At 38.5% G+C, this 21579-nt stretch overlaps 1 protein-coding gene across 1 annotated transcript; it reads left to right on the forward strand.

Moving 5' to 3' along the window:
• Positions 1 to 210: 210 nt before the first annotated feature.
• VPS39 (vacuolar protein sorting 39 homolog (S. cerevisiae)) lies at positions 211 to 17649 on the forward strand (the record flags this gene model as incomplete). The annotated part of the gene is made up of 20 exons (XM_010087269.1): positions 211 to 327; positions 980 to 1072; positions 2622 to 2805; positions 3336 to 3456; positions 3805 to 3925; positions 4728 to 4857; positions 5883 to 6025; positions 6884 to 7027; positions 7613 to 7754; positions 8032 to 8118; positions 11100 to 11173; positions 11782 to 11880; positions 12126 to 12243; positions 12727 to 12855; positions 13317 to 13419; positions 14352 to 14397; positions 15025 to 15174; positions 15354 to 15488; positions 16032 to 16123; positions 17295 to 17649. Coding segments are annotated over 20 exons (2304 nt in total), but the record flags the coding sequence as incomplete, so codon positions are not given.
• Between the last annotated feature and the right edge of the window lie 3930 nt (positions 17650 to 21579).

Consider the following 21579-nt stretch of genomic DNA (forward strand, 5'->3'; position numbering starts at 1 on the left):
TTTTTTTAATTTCCTTGGTGTTGCAATCCCTGCCAGTTAATTTTTAAGTATCCTGCCCCCCTTCTCTCTGTGCTTGCTTGTTTAGGGAATGCCCCTCTGGCATGGATGAACAAAGCTGCGCTTCATCTGACAGCTTTGCTTCGGGCTGAGGATTCTTTTGGCCTTGTATTATCTTATTTGCCTCTTAGTTTGTGAGTACCTGTGAGTTAGGCCTCTCTGTTTTCACAGCAGTCAGATACAGGGGAAGAGGTGCTGAGAATGTGCGTGGCAGTACGGAAGAAGCTACAACTTTATTTTTGGAAGGATAGAGAGTTCCATGAACTGCAGGTGAGTTGTATTGTTTCGTGCCTCAACAGGGAGGGTAGTTGCTCTTTACTGCTTGCGATGTGTTCCTGTTACTCAGAGGCACTGCTGACTTTCAGAGCATTCACCTCTGTTGTTTCTGCAGTGACTTAACAATGAAGCAGCAAATAAAAGTGAAAACACATGGTCGAAATAACAATTAATGACATTTTTTAAGTACTAAAAGGCCGTGTTCTGTATTTTATTGTTTTGGTACGCTTGTAAGTCAGCGAAATGTATTAGCGTGCAGTCTCGGTAAATGTGTACCTATGAGAGTGGGTCCACTTCTTCCCAAAGTTTTCCTGGTACATCATTAAGTCAGAAGGTAGATAATCACAGAGAGCTGCACTTGTGAATACCAGAATGGTAAAATAACCCATGCATATAGGTGGAGAATTTTTCAGCTGTGCTGCTCTTCTAGGAAGGTACCAGCTAACTTGGAGCACACCTCTTTACTGTGCACAAATTGAGCCATTGAGCTGAATACTGCCGTTCCTTTACCTGCAGCAGTCGGGCATGTGTGGTGGGGAATACGGTGTCAGCAGCACTGCTGTCTGTTACACTTTGTGTTGTCAGATTTAACTTCTGCTTTTCTCTTGTAACAGCTGTTGTAACATGTTTTTCCTGTTTTCCTCAGGGAGACTTCAGTGTACCTGATGTACCCAAGTCTATGGCCTGGTGTGAGAACTCCATCTGTGTAGGCTTCAAGAGGGACTATTACCTGATACGGGTAAGACTGGGGTTTGGAATACAGCGTTTAAGAAGATTTGCATAGTAGTAAATGCTATGGAGGCTGCTCCTGTGCTCAAGGATTTAGCTAACAGATGTTTATGAAAACCAGCATCTCATACTCTTGCTGTATGTGGTTTTGGAAAGGGCAGTCTAAGTCCATCCTTTTAAACTGATTTGTCAGGAAGTGATATTCTGTTTATCACTGTTGAAACCACTGTTTCTTGCAGAAAAAAGGCATTGGAAAAGGTATGTTTTGGTTTGGCAGCAGTCTGTGTAAGCTCAGTTTGCATTTTATTTAATGTATTAAGAAGGGAGATAGCTCTGGAAGGGAAAAAAGACCAAGAATATCTTCTTATCTGGCAGACAGTGGAGCTTAACCATTTTTTTTTTTAATTCTTTTGCTGAACTTTGGTCATTTCAGTTTGAAAGTCTCTAAACTACTGTCGTTAGTGTAGTATTACAGTTTCCACTTACGTGTCATTTGACAGCTATATTTAATTCTCTTTTCTGCCTTTACAATTGTCTTCTGATATTACAGGAAAATTAGATGAAGATGAGGTGCATGAGTACATACATGGTGTATGTACATGGGTGACAACGCTGACTTGTAGTTGACAGGAAGACTACACAGTAATTTTTACAGTCCCTTCAAACTGACACTGCTCACAAAATAAGTGATGCCTTTCTGCAGCCCTTTCCTAGATGTTGGTTCCTGCCGTTCTAGTGCTACAAGTGGTTGTACAGCTGCTCAAGCAGCCAGAGTGGAGACTTGCTGCCCAAGTGTCTACTTTGGGTTGGCTCTGGTGCTTCCCTGACACATCCTTGAATGGCTTAATTTCACTAAATAGGCAGAAAAAGAAGTTTGTTTTTTTATGGTATTGTTTTCTGCTGGCTAGCTGTTGATTTATAAGATTGTTTGAGCTGTAACGTAAGGGAAGCAGCAGGAACATGTAGCTGGAGTTGAAGGAGAAGGATTCTCCATTTTGGTAGCAGTGAGTTGTTAGATCAGCTCATGAAACATCTCACTGATTGACTTTTTTCTTTTTTGGTGGATTTAGTTCCTTGGACAGCATGTGGCCGCAAGAATGAGTGGCTACAGCAGAGAAAAAGGCTAGGCAAGTTGCGTGGCTTTTAGTTTGTTTTTTTTTATGTGGCAGTGCTCATTCATGCCAGAATAAAACTGTTTAAGTTTTGTCCTAAATTAAATCCTCTGTTTACACCAAGAATTGTTTGGACACTTTAACTGACGCTGCTGCTGTGCAATGCATTTTATAAACCTGTATGAACTATGTGCTCAGCTACTGTTCTAGTAACAAGAATACATGATCTGAGACATAAAAGTATTAATTTTTAATTTCCAAATTATGTATAAGCAAGATAAATGATGATATGCAGAAGATTTTATTGCTACTTGTTAAAATTGAACTTGTCCTGTTAGTGATTAGAGTGGGTTGTCTCTCTAGGGGGTTTTTGGCTTTGGTCTTATGCAGCTTTGAAAAAAAGGCTCTTTTCAACAACATGTTGTTTTATTTCCTTTATTATCCTAGGTGGATGGAAAAGGATCCATCAAAGAACTGTTTCCCACGGGGAAGCAGCTGGAACCGTTGGTAGCTCCTGTAGCAGATGGAAAAGTTGCGGTTGGCCAAGATGATCTGACGGTTGTGCTCAATGAAGAGGGGGTCTGCACTCAGAAATGTGCCTTGAATTGGACAGATATTCCTATAGCCATGGGTGAGAGTTAGCAGTTAATTTTTCTAAAAAAATGTGCTTCTTTACTCCTTTACATATGATAAAATTGTTACATTCCTGGCATTTAGAAACTAGCTGGTTTTGGTGTGTGACAGTTTCCAAAGTATTTCACATGGCATTCTGAGTGTGGAAGGTTTCACTGTGTGTTTCTTCCTTTTTGCTTCTAGTCTGTATGGCTGTCTCCTCCTCAGAAAATAGTAGGCATATTGTGTATCTTTTATAAAGGGAGAAGATTTGAAACACAAGGTAGTGAACTAAAGCACTGTAGTTCTTCTGGGCACCTGGGTGCCACAGAAATTCCTGATGTTGAAAGATGAACGAAAAGCGTGGTAGTAGTCTATTAACAAATTGCTGTCAGTGTTGGGCATTGAGCATTGTTTTTAATAAGCGAGAAAGGGACATGTTTCAAGGGGTGAAAAAGAACTGAAGGGAAGCCTTACTTTAAGTCATGGCTTGTTTCAAGGCTTACTTGAGAACAATCAGCTTGTATTTTTCACTTGTTTCACTTATAGAACACCAGCCTCCCTACATCATTGCTGTTCTGCCAAGGTACGTGGAGATCCGCACTTTTGAACCCCGGCTGCTGGTACAGAGCATTGAGCTGCAGAGACCACGCTTCATCACCTCTGGAGGGTATGGGATGTCACTGATTATTACTTTTGTTGGGCTGTCTGGGTGTATGGTAGCACTCTGAAAAATGGGGAAAGGAAGAGCTTTTCTAACTCCCTGGGTTAAGAAATAGCACTGAAGGAGTCTGTTGTTTTTTATGAACAGATGGATGGAGGCCACTCCACTTGAGGAGTAAGTGACAGAGTTTAGTGTCTTTGGGGAGATATGTACTTTTCCTTTCTGCTTTGCATTGTTGCTCAGGTTGCACTTGTATCTGATTGATCTGTGTGTGTATTAACAGGGTTTTTTCCAGGTATGGTATTGCTCCTTTCTCAGTGTTGGAACTTAGTAACCTTTTTGTCTTTTTTACAGCACAAATATTATATATGTGGCAAGTAATCACTTTGTTTGGCGGCTCATCCCGGTGTCCATAGCCACACAGATTCAGCAGCTCCTGCAGGACAAGCAGTTTGAGTTGGCTTTGCAGTTGGCAGTAAGTACTCAAAAACCTTTGGGTTTGCAGTGGATGCGCTTGTGCAAAAGTATACAAAAGGATGTTTGCCTTCTGCTGGGCTGTAGCTAGTCTGGAGAGTTTAACCTCCCTACTGTCCACTTTGCACAAACTGGTAAACTAACTTTTTTTGACTCATGTTTTAGCTTAGTGCTGCCATTTCTGTGTATTGATCTATTGTGGTTTAGATTTTGAGATATCATCTTGTATATGGAAGATTATTTCTCTTAGCTGTTTAATTGGTTACCTTCTTTTAGCCTTTGAAGGCAGTTGGACTTAAGTCTTCAGACTGCTTGTAAACGGTTTTGCTTGGAGTTGTGTGTTTTGTTTTGTCAAATGAGGAGGATTTTTTGTAATGGGCCTCTGTTACTCCTGAAATGTAATAATTGCTTAGAGATGATAGTGCAGTATGTTTAATTATATTGCTCTTACTGGTTTAGGATTTTATGGTTTCTGAAAACTTCTGTGGAACTACATTGGAAATGCCTTAGTTGCGTTTTGTATTGCTAACTTGAAAAAAAATTGAGAAGGCAAATGAGTGAAGAGATAGTTGATGTGATGGGGTATATAGATAACCAGAGGTGACTATCAAACCTTCCAGGTTATCTCAGTGACACAATAAGCATAGCATGTGAGAATCGCCATCAGAAGGGTTCACTTTGGAAGATTATCCTTTTTCTTCTTACACTCTCCAAAGGATAATATTCCTGTTATTTCTGTAGTGTGTTTCATTCTCATTTATCAGGCCCAAGAGTTTTTAATGTTCATTAATTTGTATGTGCAGGAAATGAAAGATGATTCAGATAGTGAGAAACGGCAACAAATTCATCACATAAAGAACCTCTTTGCCTTCAACCTCTTCTGCCAGAAGCGCTTTGATGAATCCATGCAAGTTTTTGCCAAGCTTGGTACAGGTAAATGCTTGGGTTGGTTAGGAGGAGTGAAATGAAGCTCACAAACTATCCTGTAGGGCTTTTTGTTTGTTCTCTGTGTTGTTTTTGTTTTAAAACAGTGTTACCTTGTGCAGACCAGTCCCTTGTGAATGGCAAATAGCCTAGGCAGCTTTGTAGCTTTTTTTGTGAAACTGGTTATAGTACTTAATTAACTTCAGGGAGTTAAATCATGCATTTGCCCTTTGTGCAGAATATATTTGTACTGTAGGCTGTTTTAAAGCTTGCGTAGCGTGTACACAGACCCTTGAAGTTGAGGGTTTCAGCAGTTGCCAGAAGCCTGCTTGTAGCTTGAAATAAAAACCAAGGAACATCTGTAGATTTGCTAAATCCTTGGACTTGGACCAACCTGAGGACCCTTAACCCTATTTCCTGTTTAATGGACCAAGCTACTGAAGCCAGGAAACTCTTCTGTGGTTTTGGTAGTCAAAATAGTGAGTCTCAAAATAGAACCAGAAGATACTATTCTTCTGGTTCAACTAAGATTATTGGAGGAACACCTGAAGACTGAACTATACCACAGAATGGTGCTTAAGCACATCCCTTGTGCATTTAAACCTAAACTTTTACTTGTTTTGATGACACATCATCATATTTACTTTGGAAAACTACAGTGAAAGAAAGGACTGAGAACTTAAAATACTTTGAACTTAAATTAGAGGGTAGTAATTTTGTGTTTGCTTAAACTCCATGAAAATGTTTGCTCATTAGTTACGGATGGTGCTATTCAGTTCTTGTTTCAACAGCACAGTAAATCTTCTCTTAAAACATTGCTTGTTCCTAGAAATCCTGTCCTACTGTCAGTTGTTAATGCTGTTTTAGCTTATTTTCTGTGGTAAGCAAATTCTGTTATCTGGAACCTTGTGGACATAAAGTTGACTACAAACTGCTCTGTTGGAAAGCTAAGCTTGCTCAAAGGTTACATAAGTTTAAGAGTTTGCAAAAATGATGTTATGAATGGTTATTAATACTAGTTATTTTTTGCTTAGATCCCACTCATGTGATGGGTCTGTATCCTGACCTCCTGCCCACAGATTACAGGAAGCAGCTACAGTATCCCAACCCCCTGCCAGGGCTCTCTGGGGCAGAGCTGGAGAAGGCACATTTAGCTCTCATAGACTACCTAACTCAAGTGAGTGCTCCTGTATCTGTTTTTAGAGCAGGGTTATTCAGTTTGAGCATACTTTGTTGGTTAACTTTAATATGTAGGAAGCAGTACACCTACTCCAGCTTTGTCATACTAGCCTGAATGGTTTGTCTTCATGGTTGGAAACTATGGCAGCAGCTTCTGAGAAACCAAGGGAACTTGAAGATGTGCGGTGCCTCACAGATATGTGGGAGACATTACATGTGACTTTTGTGAGGACTGGACAAAACTTACTCATGCACTAGATCTGGATATGAGGCCGCTATTTTATTTCTAGTAGCCTTCTGAAGAGGGCTTGAACTCTTGATCTCTTCTTTTTGCTGAATATTGTGGAGGACGCTATCCAGGAGATAGGTCAAAAGCATCATTAAAAGGTGGAACAGGAGGTGGTGGGTGCTGTAACTTCCTGTCCTCTTTATTTTGTTCTAACTGGAATCTAAATTGGTCTGTTGCCATTCTCACTAGGCTAAAAAGAAGCCTTTATCTGAAGGAGGATAGTTTTTGTGGCAAGTAGTTCAAAACCTGAGTTGTTCTCCAAATGTTTTAAATGTCTCTTGACTTTTCTAAAATGTCTCTGAGGTTAACTGAATGTCCTTCTGACTATTTTCTCAATATCAGGACATCTTACAAAACTATACATTTGCAAAAAAGTGTGGTGTGTACGTGGTTGGAAAGATGTGTTGATTAGTTAGTAACAATAACAGTTCTTTAGGAAACAATTGATTAAACCAAGTTATTAAATTGGTTTAATTTAGTCTTTTTACTTGGTGGATTATATTTGCTGAGGTGGGATGGAGAAATCCATGGCCTTTTCCTGTTAAAATTTAATTTGATGTCCTGCAGAAAAGAAGTCAGCTGGTGAAGAAGCTAAATGATTCTGACCATCAGTCCAGTACCTCACCCCTCATGGAAGGAACACCAACGATCAAATCCAAAAAGAAGCTGCTACAAATCATTGATACCACTCTGTTAAAGTGTTACCTCCATGTGAGTTTCTGCCTGACTTTGAGGCTTTCCTTTTCCATGCAAGCTCTTTCGGAATTTCAGGCTGAAATGTTTAAGAAGGAGGATAAGGAGCTGCTTTAGAAATCCTCACACAACCATCTGTCTTTGGTCTGATAATGATCTGTGAATCTTTGCTGTTAGCTGGTTTGCTTACTGGTCAGGAAGTAGTTTCATGGAGTAAAGCAGATGTGTCTGTTTCTGGGCACTGCCTTTGCCAAAAGAATGTGGCCATGCCAGCGTGTTTTGAAGTTCTAATGAATGTATCTGGTGTTGCCTTGTACTGTTAGATGGAGGAGAGTACCATCTTTGCTGTCAACAATCTGTTTCAAAGCTGACCTCTGGTCTGGAAGGGGAATAGCTCTGCTACATTGTTGTCGTTCTGTCGCAACAAATTATGGAAATGAAGATGGGCCTTGCTCTAAGATGTTAAGCTGTTAAAGTCTAATTTCTTATGCTATAAGACTGGTTGTTTGTTTTTTTTTTTGTCTCTTCCAACTCACATTTTGTACTGTGAGCTTAGGAGGTGCACGTTAGAAGTATGTTTAAGTGCTCCCTTTTTGCTTGCAGACAAATGTAGCACTGGTGGCACCATTGCTACGTCTGGAAAACAATCACTGCCATATTGAGGAGAGTGAGCACGTATTAAAGAAGGCACACAAATATAGTGAGCTGATAATACTGTATGAGAAGAAAGGTTTGCATGAGAAAGGTAGGTATGAGGTTGGGGTGGGGAGGAGAAGGGATGTGAGCGTGTATTGAGTTTTAACTTGTCTTCAGTGAGCAGCAATATTCTGAAGAGACTTTGTTTCTGGATCTGTCTTGTGATTAAATTGGTCTTTGCTCCTGTTACCTGTTTGGTCTGCGTGTTTAAAACAAAACTTTGTGTTGTCTCTAGTAGCAGAACAGGAAAAATGCACTTTTTTGTGGTTCAAGTGGAAATGATATTTGTGGTTAGAAAGGAATTAACCTTTTTGCTGTTCTGAAAGCATTACAGGTACTGGTGGATCAGTCAAAGAAAGCCAACTCCCCTTTGAAGGGTCATGAGAGGACAGTGCAATATTTGCAGCATTTGGGTGAGTGTGAAGGAAAGCATTGTTTTTATGAAGGTGTTGCTCTTGTTGGGCTTAGTGGTTATTCTACTGTTCAGCAATGTTGTAGATAAAGACTATCAAGCTAAAGGATATCCTTGTCATCTTTGGTTTCTTGCATAGTGCAAACTTCAAGGAGTGTTTCATGAGAGTCCTGTTAAAACTTGAGTATCTTATTGTAAAACATTCCTTATTTCTGATAAAAATTTCCATTGCTAGAAAATGGAGCCATAGTATTTTGAATTTTCTTCCAGTGATCATTTACCATCATTGACAAAAGGCAAGTCTGACTTCTGGATTAGGCTTTCCAGCTGAAAGTCCAACTTCCAATTGCTGTGTCTTGTAGTGTCTTTCCTGAGATGAGGAATCCTCTATGAAGTTTTTGTGTTCTGAGTTTAGGTAGATGTAGGTTATGACCTAACAGTTGTAGTTGCTGGTCACATGTTTATTCAATGATAATACAATTACTTACAATGACATTGAGACCATTTGTGCTGTGTCTCTCTTACATATATTAATTGGTGTAATTTGGTGATGTCACTCATCTTAGGGAAGTGTAGGCATGTTATGTTCAGCATACAGCTTTACAAAACAAACTTCTAATCTTATTTTAAAAATAATTCTGTCATCTTGATAAATACAACTCAATTGACCTATGTCAGCTGTTCGTTTGTTTTATCTGAGATTGATGATGGTTAAGAGAGATAATTATCCAAGTTGTCTGGAATACTTTTCTAAAATCTTAGCAGCTTGCTAAATTTCTCTTAGGCTTCTGGAGCTTCTCTGGTATTTCAGTACCTCCTGAAAATCAGTTTTCCTGTATGCTTCTTGCTCAGCTCTTTAAAACTGATAAAGGATAATTGTGTCTGTTCACTTCAGAGTAATGCAATACAGGGGAAAAAACCTAGGAAATTAACTATGTATTGCTACTAAGTGCAATGTTTTACGCTAGTGTCACTTGCAGGTTTTCCCCCCAAGTAAACAGCAGAAATGTATCTCTTTGTGTGAGTATGGGTTTTTAACTGTGCTGCCCATTCTGCCTTGATTAATTGGTAAATATAATTTATGAGAGTCTCTTAAATAAGATGAGAAAAACATTTCAGGCTATGGGGTTTCTACAGACCTTTCCCTCTGCCCTCCCTTTGGTGAGGCTTCTGTAGTTATGAGCTTCTAATCTCAGTAATACTTGATTTTTTAAAAAATTATTTTTATAATTTTAGTTATGCGGTATGTATTTTTAGTTGCTTTTGCTTACATTCTGAGTGAAGTGGAAACTTTTTTAGTCATATCTTCTCTATAAGTTTTTGGGCATTTAATGAAATGTTCTTAAGTACTTCTCAGGTAATTATGGAAAATTTCCTCCAGGCTTGTAGCTGTGGTTTTTTAAGTCATCCAGTATGTATTACTGGTTTGGATTTGATACTTGCCATGTGTCAACAGAGTAAGCACTTATTGTTTACCGCATCAAAGCAAATATTAATTGTTAATTCTGTGATTGGCATTGCCCATCAAAATATACTTTATCTGTGCAGGGTAGGCACAGGAGCATATATATTTCATTGGGTGGTGGATAGTATTCTGAATTACACCATTCTTTACCTGTTAAAATAGTGTTATGCAGAACTTCTTCCTGTTATAGCTCACATTTAAATTAGGGATTTGTTGCTGAGAAAGTTTAGAAATACAGTGTCTGCTTTAATTCTAGCAGCGCAAAACATCCTTGCCTGTGACCTTCTGTGTAAATCCCCATGCAGCTGAATGTTACGTGCTGAGGGAGGCGGTTGTTTTGTTTTATGGTGTGATATGATCTTGGCCTTTTAGTATTCTGATCTGTGAGCTTTGGTAGTTACTTGGTGAATTCCTCCTCTCCTGCCATCTTGAGTATTTTGAGTAGATTATAACTTCATGTTTGATTTGGTCATGATTTCAGCAAAGGCAACTTGATCAGTGATTTGGAAAGGAGCTATTCTAATTGTTCTCCCGCTTGTTTATAAAGAGTGAGACTTTCTCTTCTCTGTCTCTTGTTCTGCAGGAGAACTTACTCCAATGACTTGTCCTATCTTTTATGTAAATTTTCTCAGTGAGGTTAACAAACGCATTGCTACACAGTGCCCTCTTAATTCAGAAAGTTAATTGAAGTTCAGTGAAATTCAGACCCACGACCTTAGTGCCATTTGCTAGGTCACTGTTTTGTGCCTGAAACTTTGAAATTGGCTCTTCTGGGGGCTATTTTAATTGTTTTACTTTATAGCACTCATCTTCTGGTTTTTAAAATAGTGCTAATATGAAGATGCTGCTGCTTTTAAATATTTAAAATAAGTAACTTGCTCCTGATGGTATTGTGGGATGTGGTTCTGACCAGGAGGATGAGGAGAAAGTCATGTTTGCCTAACATGTTTTATAAACTTTGTGAACCAAATTGTCCAAATTAAAATATTCTTTTAAAGAGGCAGGTCCTAAATTTTCTTAAAAGTTGAAAAGTTATTGCCTTTCTGGTAGTTTCTATGCCAGTTACTTCGGTACTATGATGATTTACTACTTGTTATGAAATATTTGACGATTTATTCTAAAAGTCACTAGACTGGCAGGGTGGAAATGGAATGAAGGAAATTACACAAATGAAAAGTGCAGGGTTTTTTCTACCCAAATATTTTTAACATTCTGTGTTGTAAGGGGACACTTTTGGAATGTGATTAAGACAACTGAGCTTGCCTTTAGTCTGTATTGTTTGTTTGGCACTTACTATGTAAGTTAATTCTTGTTTCTGTTTGAGATCATGTTTGCAAAGTAATAAAATAATGGGTTTAGCCTGGAATGTGTGATTTGTTTGACTTGAGTGGGGGGAAAAAACAAACTGGATTGTACCTGTAAATTAAACTTTGCTGGCCCTGAAAGTATCTGCATGTGTTATGAGTAGATAGATCTTCAGGATTTTAACATTGAGCACTGCTCTTTTTGTGTTCAAGGCACAGAGAACTTGCACTTGGTGTTTTCCTACTCGGTCTGGGTGCTAAGAGATTTTCCTGAAGATGGACTGAAGGTGAGTGTGGTTGAAACAGACACCTTGCCATTGAGATTCTTAGTGTATGGAACTGGGAGAACTCAATGTAAGAAGACATGTATTAATGCTAAATCCAGTTAAATATAAAATTACATTTTCTATGTTCAATACTGTAGTAAGATTAGCAGTAGACAGAGCAGCACAGCTTTTCAGTTTTTCTTAAGGTATTCCAAGAATGGAAAAGCTTATCTTGTAATGAGTAGCTAGGAACCTTTGATATGGCATTTAATATTGTTGATGTCACAATATTTGCACAGTAGCCTGTTTGATGTCAAATGTTAATTTGCCTTTCTTATTTTCACTTCCCTCTTTGATAATGAATTGACTCCCTGTATTTGGGAGGTGTTGGGCACTGTAAAAGAAGAGTGCTAACTAAGGTAGAAGTGGGGATGTTTGTTAAATCTTTTCAGATGTGAGATAGCTTCTGAGTGCCAGAATAAGCTGCTCAGATTTTTTTTTTTATGCTTATGCTTACTTTTGGGATGTATGTGATGATATGCTGGGCTTCAGTGCCTCAGAAAAAAATACAGTATGGCACTTATATTTTTAAAAAATCAACACTCTGTAAATAAAATTTTGTTTAACAGATATTTACAGAAGACCTCCCTGAAGTGGAAGCTTTGCCACGAGACAAAGTGCTCAGTTTCTTGATAGAAAATTTTAAAAGCTTGACTATTCCTTACCTGGTAAGAACTCAAGTGCATTACATTCAATACAACATGTTAAATGCAAGGCGTTAGTTCTCCAGACGTTGGAGCCTGATGCTGTCTCTGAGAACACTAGCTTTGCCATAAGTTGTGCAAAGAAAAATAAAATATATGAAATCCTGAAGTCAAGCTTGGTTAAAGGCAAACATGGAACTGTTGCTTGCTTATACCAAATTACTTCCCAGAGGAAGTATCTGTAACTGAACCTGAACATCTGTTTACAGGAACACATAATTCATGTCTGGGAAGAAACTGGTGCAGACTTCCATAACTGCCTGATCCAGCTGTACTGTGAGAAAGTGCAGGGCTTAATGAAAGAATATCTCAATTCTTTCCCTGCAGGTATGTTTAGCTTTTTTTTGGTGGGAAGACCGGGGGCATGGGACAGCACAGGGGAGCCTTCACAGTGTGTTGCTGTAAAGCTTCCCTGTTCACATCCAGAAGAAGATATCCTAAGTGATGAAGGAACTGAAACAATAGAAGTTGTGGGTTTGTAGGGAAGTCTAGTTTGTTGCCTCCCTAGAGATCTTAAAGGGACCAAGTGACACTTTGTTCATGATTAAGTGAAATGACAGCTACTGCTCCCTGAATTCTTCATGTTAAGGGTAGGGTAGGGTCTTGAATAACTGAGCTTATTGTTTAACCAGCCACTTGACATGTTTTAGTGAGCTGAGGTAGTTTGGCAGGTGCACCAGAATCCCAGCCCATGGAACAGTTTCATCAGCATTTGGTTCCTCCTCATAATGATTTGTTTGTCTGTCTTCTGTGTTCTAGTGGAGTGAAATAGTTGAAATACTGTAGCTTATGTTGTTTTCTTCCGTACAGATAAAACTCCGGTGCCTGCTGGGGAGGAAGGAGGAGACTTGGGGGATTACCGGAAAAAGCTTCTACTTTTTCTGGAGAAGTCTAGCTGGTATGAACCTAGTCGACTAATTAGCGACTTCCCCTTTGATGGTGAGTTCAGCATCCATAGGTTAACTGAACCCTAGTTTGTTGCATTGTACAGAAAAACCTCCTTAATTATTGTAGAATCAGCGTAACTAGAACCAGAGAAGATGGCTGTATCTGTAGGCCACTGGTGTGTATACTAACTCTGGTTTTGCTGGCACAATTGAGTTTACCAGTTCCTACAGGGTTCCTGTAACTGTGATCTAGGACCTTGTGGTGTCTCCCATTACTTAAATATTTAGCCTTTTTGGTGAGCCTGAATTGCTCAGCAAGAGCTGAAGTATGTTGTTTCTTAAGGTTACTTAAGAATTCCTAAAATGTTACTGAGACTAGTGTGAAGTAGACTTACAGTCTCAGTGTAGCTAACCTCTGCTCAGACTATAGTTCATAGTTCCTTCTGTTAATCTGATCACTAATGGAGTTTGTGTTGTAATTTCTCTGTGTCTAATCCTTTGTGCTATAACTAGGTCTCCTAGAAGAACGTGCTCTGCTCTTGGGTCGCATGGGGAAGCATGAGCAAGCTCTGTTTATTTATGTTCATATTTTGAAGGACACCAACATGGCTGAAAAGTAAGAATTTTTTTTTTTAAGACTTGGTTTGCTCACTGCCCTGTGGACAGGATGCGTTGTGAAATGTTGCTGTGTGTGGAGCATGAACACTGTAAGCCTTGAGGATCTTCTGGGTTTTCTTGACTTTTAGACTCTTCCAGGTACCTCATCATTGCAGATGATGATGCTGTCTGCTTGAGGTTTACCTTTTCATGCTCTTCTGTCATTGCACCTCAGAACAATATGACCGTCATCAGTGCCTTCTTTGTTTCCACCTGTCCTTAGCTTGTGAACTTCTGTGTGTTTTTTTGCTTCCTTTCACTTTGGAGAGACATTCACTATCCCAAATGCAAAGCTCCTTCAGTTAGCAAAATCCTCTCTAGTAAAGATAGGGCATTTTGCTGGATGTGTTGTGTCAGAGAACCTTCCGAGTGAATCTAAAGTACTTACATGAAAACAGAATTAACTAGTACTGGCAGGTGTATCTGAACACTGGGGCCTGTTCGACATAACTTCTTTGAAAGTTGGTTTCAGCAAATACCTGTTAGAGGTGGTTCAACCCTGGTATGCAGCGTACACTAATGAACACCTTCTCTTTGTGATTCTGATACTGTGATTAGATATACCTACACATATATTTTTGTGCTGTGTTGATTGGAGACATCTTCCCCCTTTTTTTTATGCAGCTGAATTAAATTTAGTTTCTGCATGAAAGCATTTTAAGTTGCTTGGGAGTGGGAAACTTGCACAAAACCTCTGTTTCCTGAGCATTGTAATGCAGAGTAAATGGTGCAGTTTCGTTGTGCAACTTGATTAATCAATCAGAATTACATGTATGGTCATCTGACTTGGATGGCTGCAGTAATCAAAGCATTTAAATGTTAATTTCTGTGGACTGATTCTCTAGGTTCCTGAGCTGTCCCTTAATTTCACTTGATTCTTCTCTGTTCTAGCTACTGCCATAAACATTATGACAGAAACAAAGATGGCAACAAAGATGTAAGTAGCTTCATCTTTTCAATCTACCTTTTCAGTAAGGATGTATTAGACTATTCATACCATGCTAGGGACTTTAAAGTTTTTGCTCTGTATAGACTTTTTCAGGGTTTGTGTAGGTGGACAGGAACCTATGTATAAGCTCTTGGAATTTAGGAATTACTAGATGATTGGGGGTTTGTACTTTTATTTTTAAAAATTGTTTTTTGTTGAGAATCTTACTGTGTCACTGAAGTTGAGCATATATTCTGTGGCTAAAGTTCTGATGGAATTCAGAAAACAAAATACTGTGTGCATATTCCACAGATATGTACAAAAAAGTTAATGGTAAAAAGTAACAAAGTGTTGGTTTCTAAAGGTTATAAATGAGTTATGTAAGATAAATGAGGGACGTGTGATTAAAACTACTTCTTTAGAAAAACTTCAGTGTAGAATGCAAGTCTTAAAAGGCCTTGAACATCATTGGTACTTTCAGTTTTTCTTGTTTTAAGATAAGAGCTGTTTACATGAGCACTTCAAAATTCTGAATGGCGTGGGCACAATTTACTAGTACCATCATTGGGTTCTACCAATGCTGTCAATTGTGGGTGTGTGCAGTGCTTTCAGAACTCTTCCTCTTATGTGCAACAGGTCTATCTGTCACTGCTCCGGATGTATCTCTCCCCACCTAGTGTTCATTGCCTGGGACCAATCAAGATGGAAGTGCTGGAGCCTCAAGCCAATCTGCAGGCTGCTCTGCAGGTTTTGGAGCTACATCACAGCAAACTGGATACCACCAAGGTAAGAAACACTTGTAAGTATTCAGTTTGTACTGTTGGAAGAAGATGACAAGAAGGTACTGGAGCAGGCAAGCAAACTGATTGTAACAAGATTGTGTCAAGCCAAAAGTGTCAATTTCTGTTCTATTTTGCTCTCTGTTCCTTTTAAATTTTTCCTAACTTAAGTATATTTTGCTCCAGGCGATAAACCTACTCCCAGCAAATACACAGATTAGTGAGATTCGAATCTTCTTAGAGAAAGTCCTTGAAGAAAATGCTCAGAAGAAAAGATTTAATCAAGTACTCAAGAATCTTCTCCATGCAGAGTTTCTGAGGGTAAGTAGCCACCAGCTATCATTTATTAGAATGGTGTTTTAAAACAGATGTTCAGCATCTAAATTAACTATTTCTTATACAGTACCTATGTCCTCTAGATGGTGCTGTAGTGCGCCTGAAATTGGTAGATGTGTATCAAGTAGATATAGTTTGAATGAGATGTTGTTGTGTGTCTCTGGAATCACCGTGCTCTGGTGTGCATTGCAGGATGGTCTCAGAGCATGGACTGGATTTTTTTCAAATAAATAAACCAGATTACGTGCTTTAGTAGTTTACCTGAACACCCCTTAGTGGTTAGAATGCCCTAGTCTGTGGACCAGACTAGCTGAAAGTAAAATCCTGCAACTCATGCAGCATGGATGTTGGGTGTTCAGTACCACCTGCTCTGTTCTACAGGCCTGCTGCTTCTGTGCTGTACAACTTGTCAGTGTAGGTATAGCCACTGAAAAGTAAATATGGCAATTTTCAGTTTCACCAGACTAGAAAGGAGTTGTGGTGTGGTATTGCTTTTTGAGCAAGTTTGTTTTTTTCCCATTTCTTTAGGTCCAGGAGGAGCGGATCTTGCATCAACAAGTGAAGTGTATTATTACAGAGGAGAAGGTGTGCACTGTATGTAAAAAGAAGATAGGTAACAGGTGAGAGAGCATATACCTTAAAGCTTGAGAAACTGGATCAAATATGAATCTGGAACACTTAAACTAAGGATGTTGCAAAACTTAGGTGTGTGTATACACAGAGAGAACAGCAGTATGAGGGAGACACTTGAAGAGTGCTTAAATTAAAAATTACATTGTTCAGCTGGGTGGCTGGGAAAACATCAAAGCTTTAGTCAGTGAAGCTTACTGCAAGAGTTTAATCCTGCTTTCAACAAAGGAGAATAATATCCCTTCAAAAACTCACAGGACTTCTTACTTCACAACGCTAGAAGACAGAAGATAGCTTCTCAGGCTGAATTTGGAAAATTCTCTTAAGAACACTGCCTGCTACCCACTTCCTAACTAGAATTAAGAGGGATGGTATAAAGAATCTCAAACATGTGTAATAGTTTTCTATATCTGATGGTTTTGTGGTTCCCTGGCTGATTTACATTTTGTAGCCCAATTATCTTAAGACATCTAAGAGTAGAACTCATTCACTTGATACTTGGATGCCAATAACTTTTATTCTACCATTGCTAGTAGGTAATTATGGGTTAGTGTAGAATGCAAATTTTATTTGCACTTTTTCCTCTTTGAACTCCAGTGAAATGCTGCGTGACTAGCTTATTCGTTGTTTCTCTTGTTGATGTGAACCCTTCTGAAGCATCAGTAGCATTCACAATGATAGGGAAAGGTTCTTTTTCCAAAACATTTTAATGAACATAGGTCTAAATGCACTTACTGCTGTGCATATTCATTTTTTTGCTGTTAGTGTGTAGCATGTGGCATCAGAACTTAATTTTGCATATTCAGTATTGTTTTGGTTGTCTGGGATTTTTCTACTGCTGTTAAGTTCAACAAGGTTTTGAAGGGCAAGCAAGTCAGCATGTCACCCAGTCTTTAACTTGTTACCAGTGACTTCCAAGTAAAGTGTGCCTATAGAAATGAAAATAGGTATTATTTTTTAAAATTGAAACTCTTAGAAAATCTATAGAATTCTTTTGTCTGGTTTTCTCAAGAATATATTCAGGCTGCCATTTAAACACGAAAGTGTCACTTTCATGAAAGCATCTTTTTCTGATTCTAACACAACTTGAATGTTCTTGTTTGAATAGGGAAAACTGTTTGTCTGTATTGACAGTTGGTTTTGTGTTCTGTCTCTTTACAGTGCATTTGCTCGATACCCCAATGCAATAGTTGTGCATTATTTCTGCTCGAAAGAAGTCAACACATTGGACACCTGACCTTCTCATGGTCAATAATCCCAACATTCACATGAAATTCAGAACTGATGAAGCTGAAGTTGATGCCTCTGAGATTTTTGAGGCTTGTTGCTAGGTTCACTTATACTGGGTAGAAGTCATATGTATCTGTGGACTGACTGTACCCATCTGGCAATATTGATTTACTAGAAAATGACTTTGACCGTGTTGTTACAGTGCTGGCAACTACACTAAACCTCTCGGTACTCAGATGAAGAATAGAAACTGATTTTTGTAGCGAGTTTTGTATTGCACTCCAACCTTGTGAATGAGTTGTTAGACAACTGTTGGGCGTTCTCCACAAGTCAAGTTTTTCTATAAAACTTACCTCCTTAGGATGACAATGTTGTGATTTGGCCTTGTATGTAAATAGTTCTTAAAAAAAAAGAAAATTCCTTTAAAGTCTTTGCAGCTGTATCAGTGTTGCACGGAGATCACCAGGTGTTTAGCATAGAGAAAGCTTCTGTGCCTATTTCTAGACCTAGAAAATAAAATTTTACTTTCATCTCAGTAATGGGAATATTTAAATGCTGGCCAAAGGAATCTTTATTGATGTTCAGTGTTACCACCTTACCTTCTGGTGAAAGGTTCCACAGCAGATAGTCGGGCAAGCAGTAGAGAGCACTAGTAAGCATTTTTTTCTTTTTACTTTAGTTTGAGAGCTGTAAATTGAATTACCTTGTGTGTTGTTTGCACTGAATATGTTCACTTTTAGCATGTGTGCAAGCTCGGAGACTATTCTAAGAAGTTCACACCTGCATGCATACCAAAAAGCAAGGAACACTCTAAAGCAGCTTCTGAAGGGAGTGAACTATAGCTGTTGCTTGAGCTTCTAGGCTACACTTTAGATTTGTGTATATAAGTTCTTTGGTCTCTGGTTCACTTTCCAGCATTGAAGTAAATCCAGACTATTTCAACATCTCTTTTTTAAATGCTCTAGAACTGTGTTCTGCTCAGGCTGGTACTGTTCTTAAGTTACTCTTGGGCCAGAAGTCTTAACTACAAGAACTAAATTGTACCGTACTCTTTGTACGCTGTAATATTTTTGTCTAACTTATTTTTTTCCACAAACTTTGCTCTATAGCATATTGGTATGAGGGATATTAAAATGTTTGATTAGTGCAGAAAGAATCTGTGCAGTCAAAATGAAAAGGCAGCAGTAGCAAATAACCCAGTAGAGTGGCTATTTGACTCCCAACATCCCAGTCTAGCAATACGTATAAATATGTAATTATTAAATAGTATGGAGCATGGCATGTAACTACCAGATATCACTTCTTAACAAAAAAGTAGATGAATAAAGCCTGTCTGCCTAAGGTGTAATTGGATCTCAGTTAACATTATAGGTTTACTTAAGCCATTTTTATGGGAGTGTTTTTTGGAACAGATCTGCTGTAGGCTGACAAGAGTCCTAATTCACTTTAATTCGGCACTGTTAGTAGTTTCCCTTGATAGCTGTTTGTTTTTTCCCTTTCCACACGTTTGTATTGTTGTTGATATGCCATGCATCCTTATGGATTTCTTGGTCCAGTGTTTTGCTAATTCTGTACTTGGATGTCTTGGGCAGTGTTGCTACTGATGTCTTTCTGCAGATGCTGGGTAGAGGAAATCTGTGGTGTTAATGTTTTTAACCTTGTATTTCTTCTATTTGAAGAAGAGAGCCTAAAAATACTTATATTGGATTTGCACATTCTGTATAGATCTTTATATACTAGTTCAGGTACAGAGGGAAGATGGTTTGGGAGAGTTCTGTTTACAGGTCATTGAGAATGAAAGAAGGGTATTTAAAAAGGCGCTGCATTCTTTGTATACAGATATAACAATATTGCTCTGATTTTTACCTGTCTTATGTTTAGTACTGTTACCTTCATTATCTGCTGCCAGGATAGTTGTATTCACATATGAGCATCTTAATTGTGCTCTTACACGGTTACGGTTGTGCCTCTGTTCACCTCTGTTGCACCTTTTACAGAGATGTGGTTTTTGCTGTAATTTTTTTGCTGGTTCTTATAATGTGGTTTGGGTTTACTAACCATACAGCAGGTTTATCTGAAGCAATAGATTGTAATAAATATTGTGAACTAGTGTGTGTTTCAGTCATTGTGCAGTTAAGCTTCTCTGGGCTGCTGTAGATTTTTTTTTTTTTTTATATATTAGTCCTCACTTTCTCCTGGAAGTCAGACCCAAGGCAGGGGCTCCCAGTATCACTCCTGCTTTAATATGTATAGTTCAAATGAGGCCATGTCATTTGAGAGCTGTCATCACTTCTCAACTTTGGTTTTTAAATCTACAAGTTTATAGTATGCTTGTGCATATTCTCAAAATCCTACTAAAACCACTTTTGTATTCTCTTTGAATAAAGTTTTTGAAAGTCATACACCATTAAATATGTACTCATTAGAGAACACTCAAATTACTGACAATTTTTTTTTGAGTGATGGAATGCTGTTTTGTGGGGGGGAGGGATGTTGAGCTCTGTGTGACCAGATCAGGAAATGTTTAGATTGACAGGTTTTTGCAGTTGCTTGAATTGTAGGTCACAGACTTGTCTAGTGTTGGAAGTAGAATATAGATCTTCAGCTTTCTCGATCTATAGAAATGGGAGATAACAGCACTGAAGAAGAGTCTTTTGCCTGTTGTGTCAGACAAAATTGAGTATATTGGTATTTCTGGAGAAGATCAACCCACCGAGAAACCACCCCAGACTGTAAACCTTGATAGCATCCTTTGGAATCTTCATCTGCATCTCAGCTCTCCTCTTAGTGCTGCTAATGGGAGCAAAAGGGGTCCCTTGTGATATCTATGCGTATTTTAAGTCCTGTATAACGCAGTTGATGATCTCATTTGTTCATGCTTGCTGACAAAAAAATTACTGAATGGAATGTAGCTATACATCTACCTTTACCAAAGCAGAAAAAGTTACCAGGTGTAGAGGCCACCTTTGTTGCCTCATGTTTTGATGCCATTTTGCTTGCTTATTTTCTTAGTTTGGAAATGACAAGAGCAAGTAGCTTCTCTTTGGATGTTAAGTTGTCTGTCAACAGTGTCTACAGATACCTAAAACTGCACACAAACACTGTTTGCTCGTAGATAATCTGTTGGCCATGAAACAATTCTTAAGCGTATGTTCTAAAGAGCTTTCAGTTTTTCTTGAGGGAGAAATTCAAGAGCAATTCCATAAACATGAGATCCCTGTGCTGAGATTTCATTGGAAGAGGACAGAGAACTTCGGGAGGATGTAGGTAAGCCTGAATTTAAATGCAATTGAGCACTCACAAGATAAAATACAGGTTTTAATATACTGTCTGTAATAAACTGTTTAGAATAAGTATAATTTCTCTATGTTAGCTTACTGTTTGAAGCCACCTCAATTTTCCTGTAGTTTATAGTACAGCTATATTACACTGAATGTAAAGAAATCATATTTATGGTTCTGCAACTTTTTAAAATAAACTTAATATGACAGTCCTTCACCTTCAATGCAGTGATATGTAGAAATGCAGAGAAATTGCTTTTTCAGCGTGGTGTCTATCTTTACCGTACCATTTAGTACCACGTGAGAGCTTTACCGAAGCTGCTGTCTGTTTTGCAATGGTATGTTTGCTATTTGCCTGTGTGTTGACTGTAAGTCTGTAAATTCACTAACTAGTGCTGACTTGTTTGTGTTATAAATGTCAGTGCCTACGCTTTTGTTAATTTTCATAAATTCTGATCTAGTGACTGACACTAATGACAGGAAATGATTAATGAATGGGACCTTGCTGAGAGCGTGTCACATTGTCATGTTTGTGTGGAGCTGGTGACATGCTGCATTACTGGCTTTCATACATTCTCTGCCACTTTCTAATTGTTGAAACATTTAATTTTTTTTTCTTGGTCTGCTGCTTCAGTTTAAACTCTTTGATAAAAAGCTTCAGCCAAGCAAACTGTCAGCAGCTGTTAACAAATTAATAATGTCCAATAAACAATTTCCTTTACTAAATACTTTTTAAAGCAGAACAGACCCTTAAAAAAAAACTTGCCCTGTCTGTTGTACAGTTTTTCTAGAACCTTTGGTGGAAGAATCAAGACTATGCTCCATGGAAATGAGAATAACAGGGGGACTTGGGCAGGCTGCTCACATAGCAAGAGGTTAGACAAGGTGGTGGATCAATATTCTCTGAGGCATCCTAAGGCAGACCAGATTTTGGT

The sequence above is a fragment of the Pterocles gutturalis genome, unplaced genomic scaffold, assembly GCF_000699245.1.
Source record: "Pterocles gutturalis isolate BGI_N339 unplaced genomic scaffold, ASM69924v1 scaffold876, whole genome shotgun sequence".
Lineage (NCBI taxonomy): Eukaryota > Metazoa > Chordata > Aves > Pterocliformes > Pteroclidae > Pterocles > Pterocles gutturalis.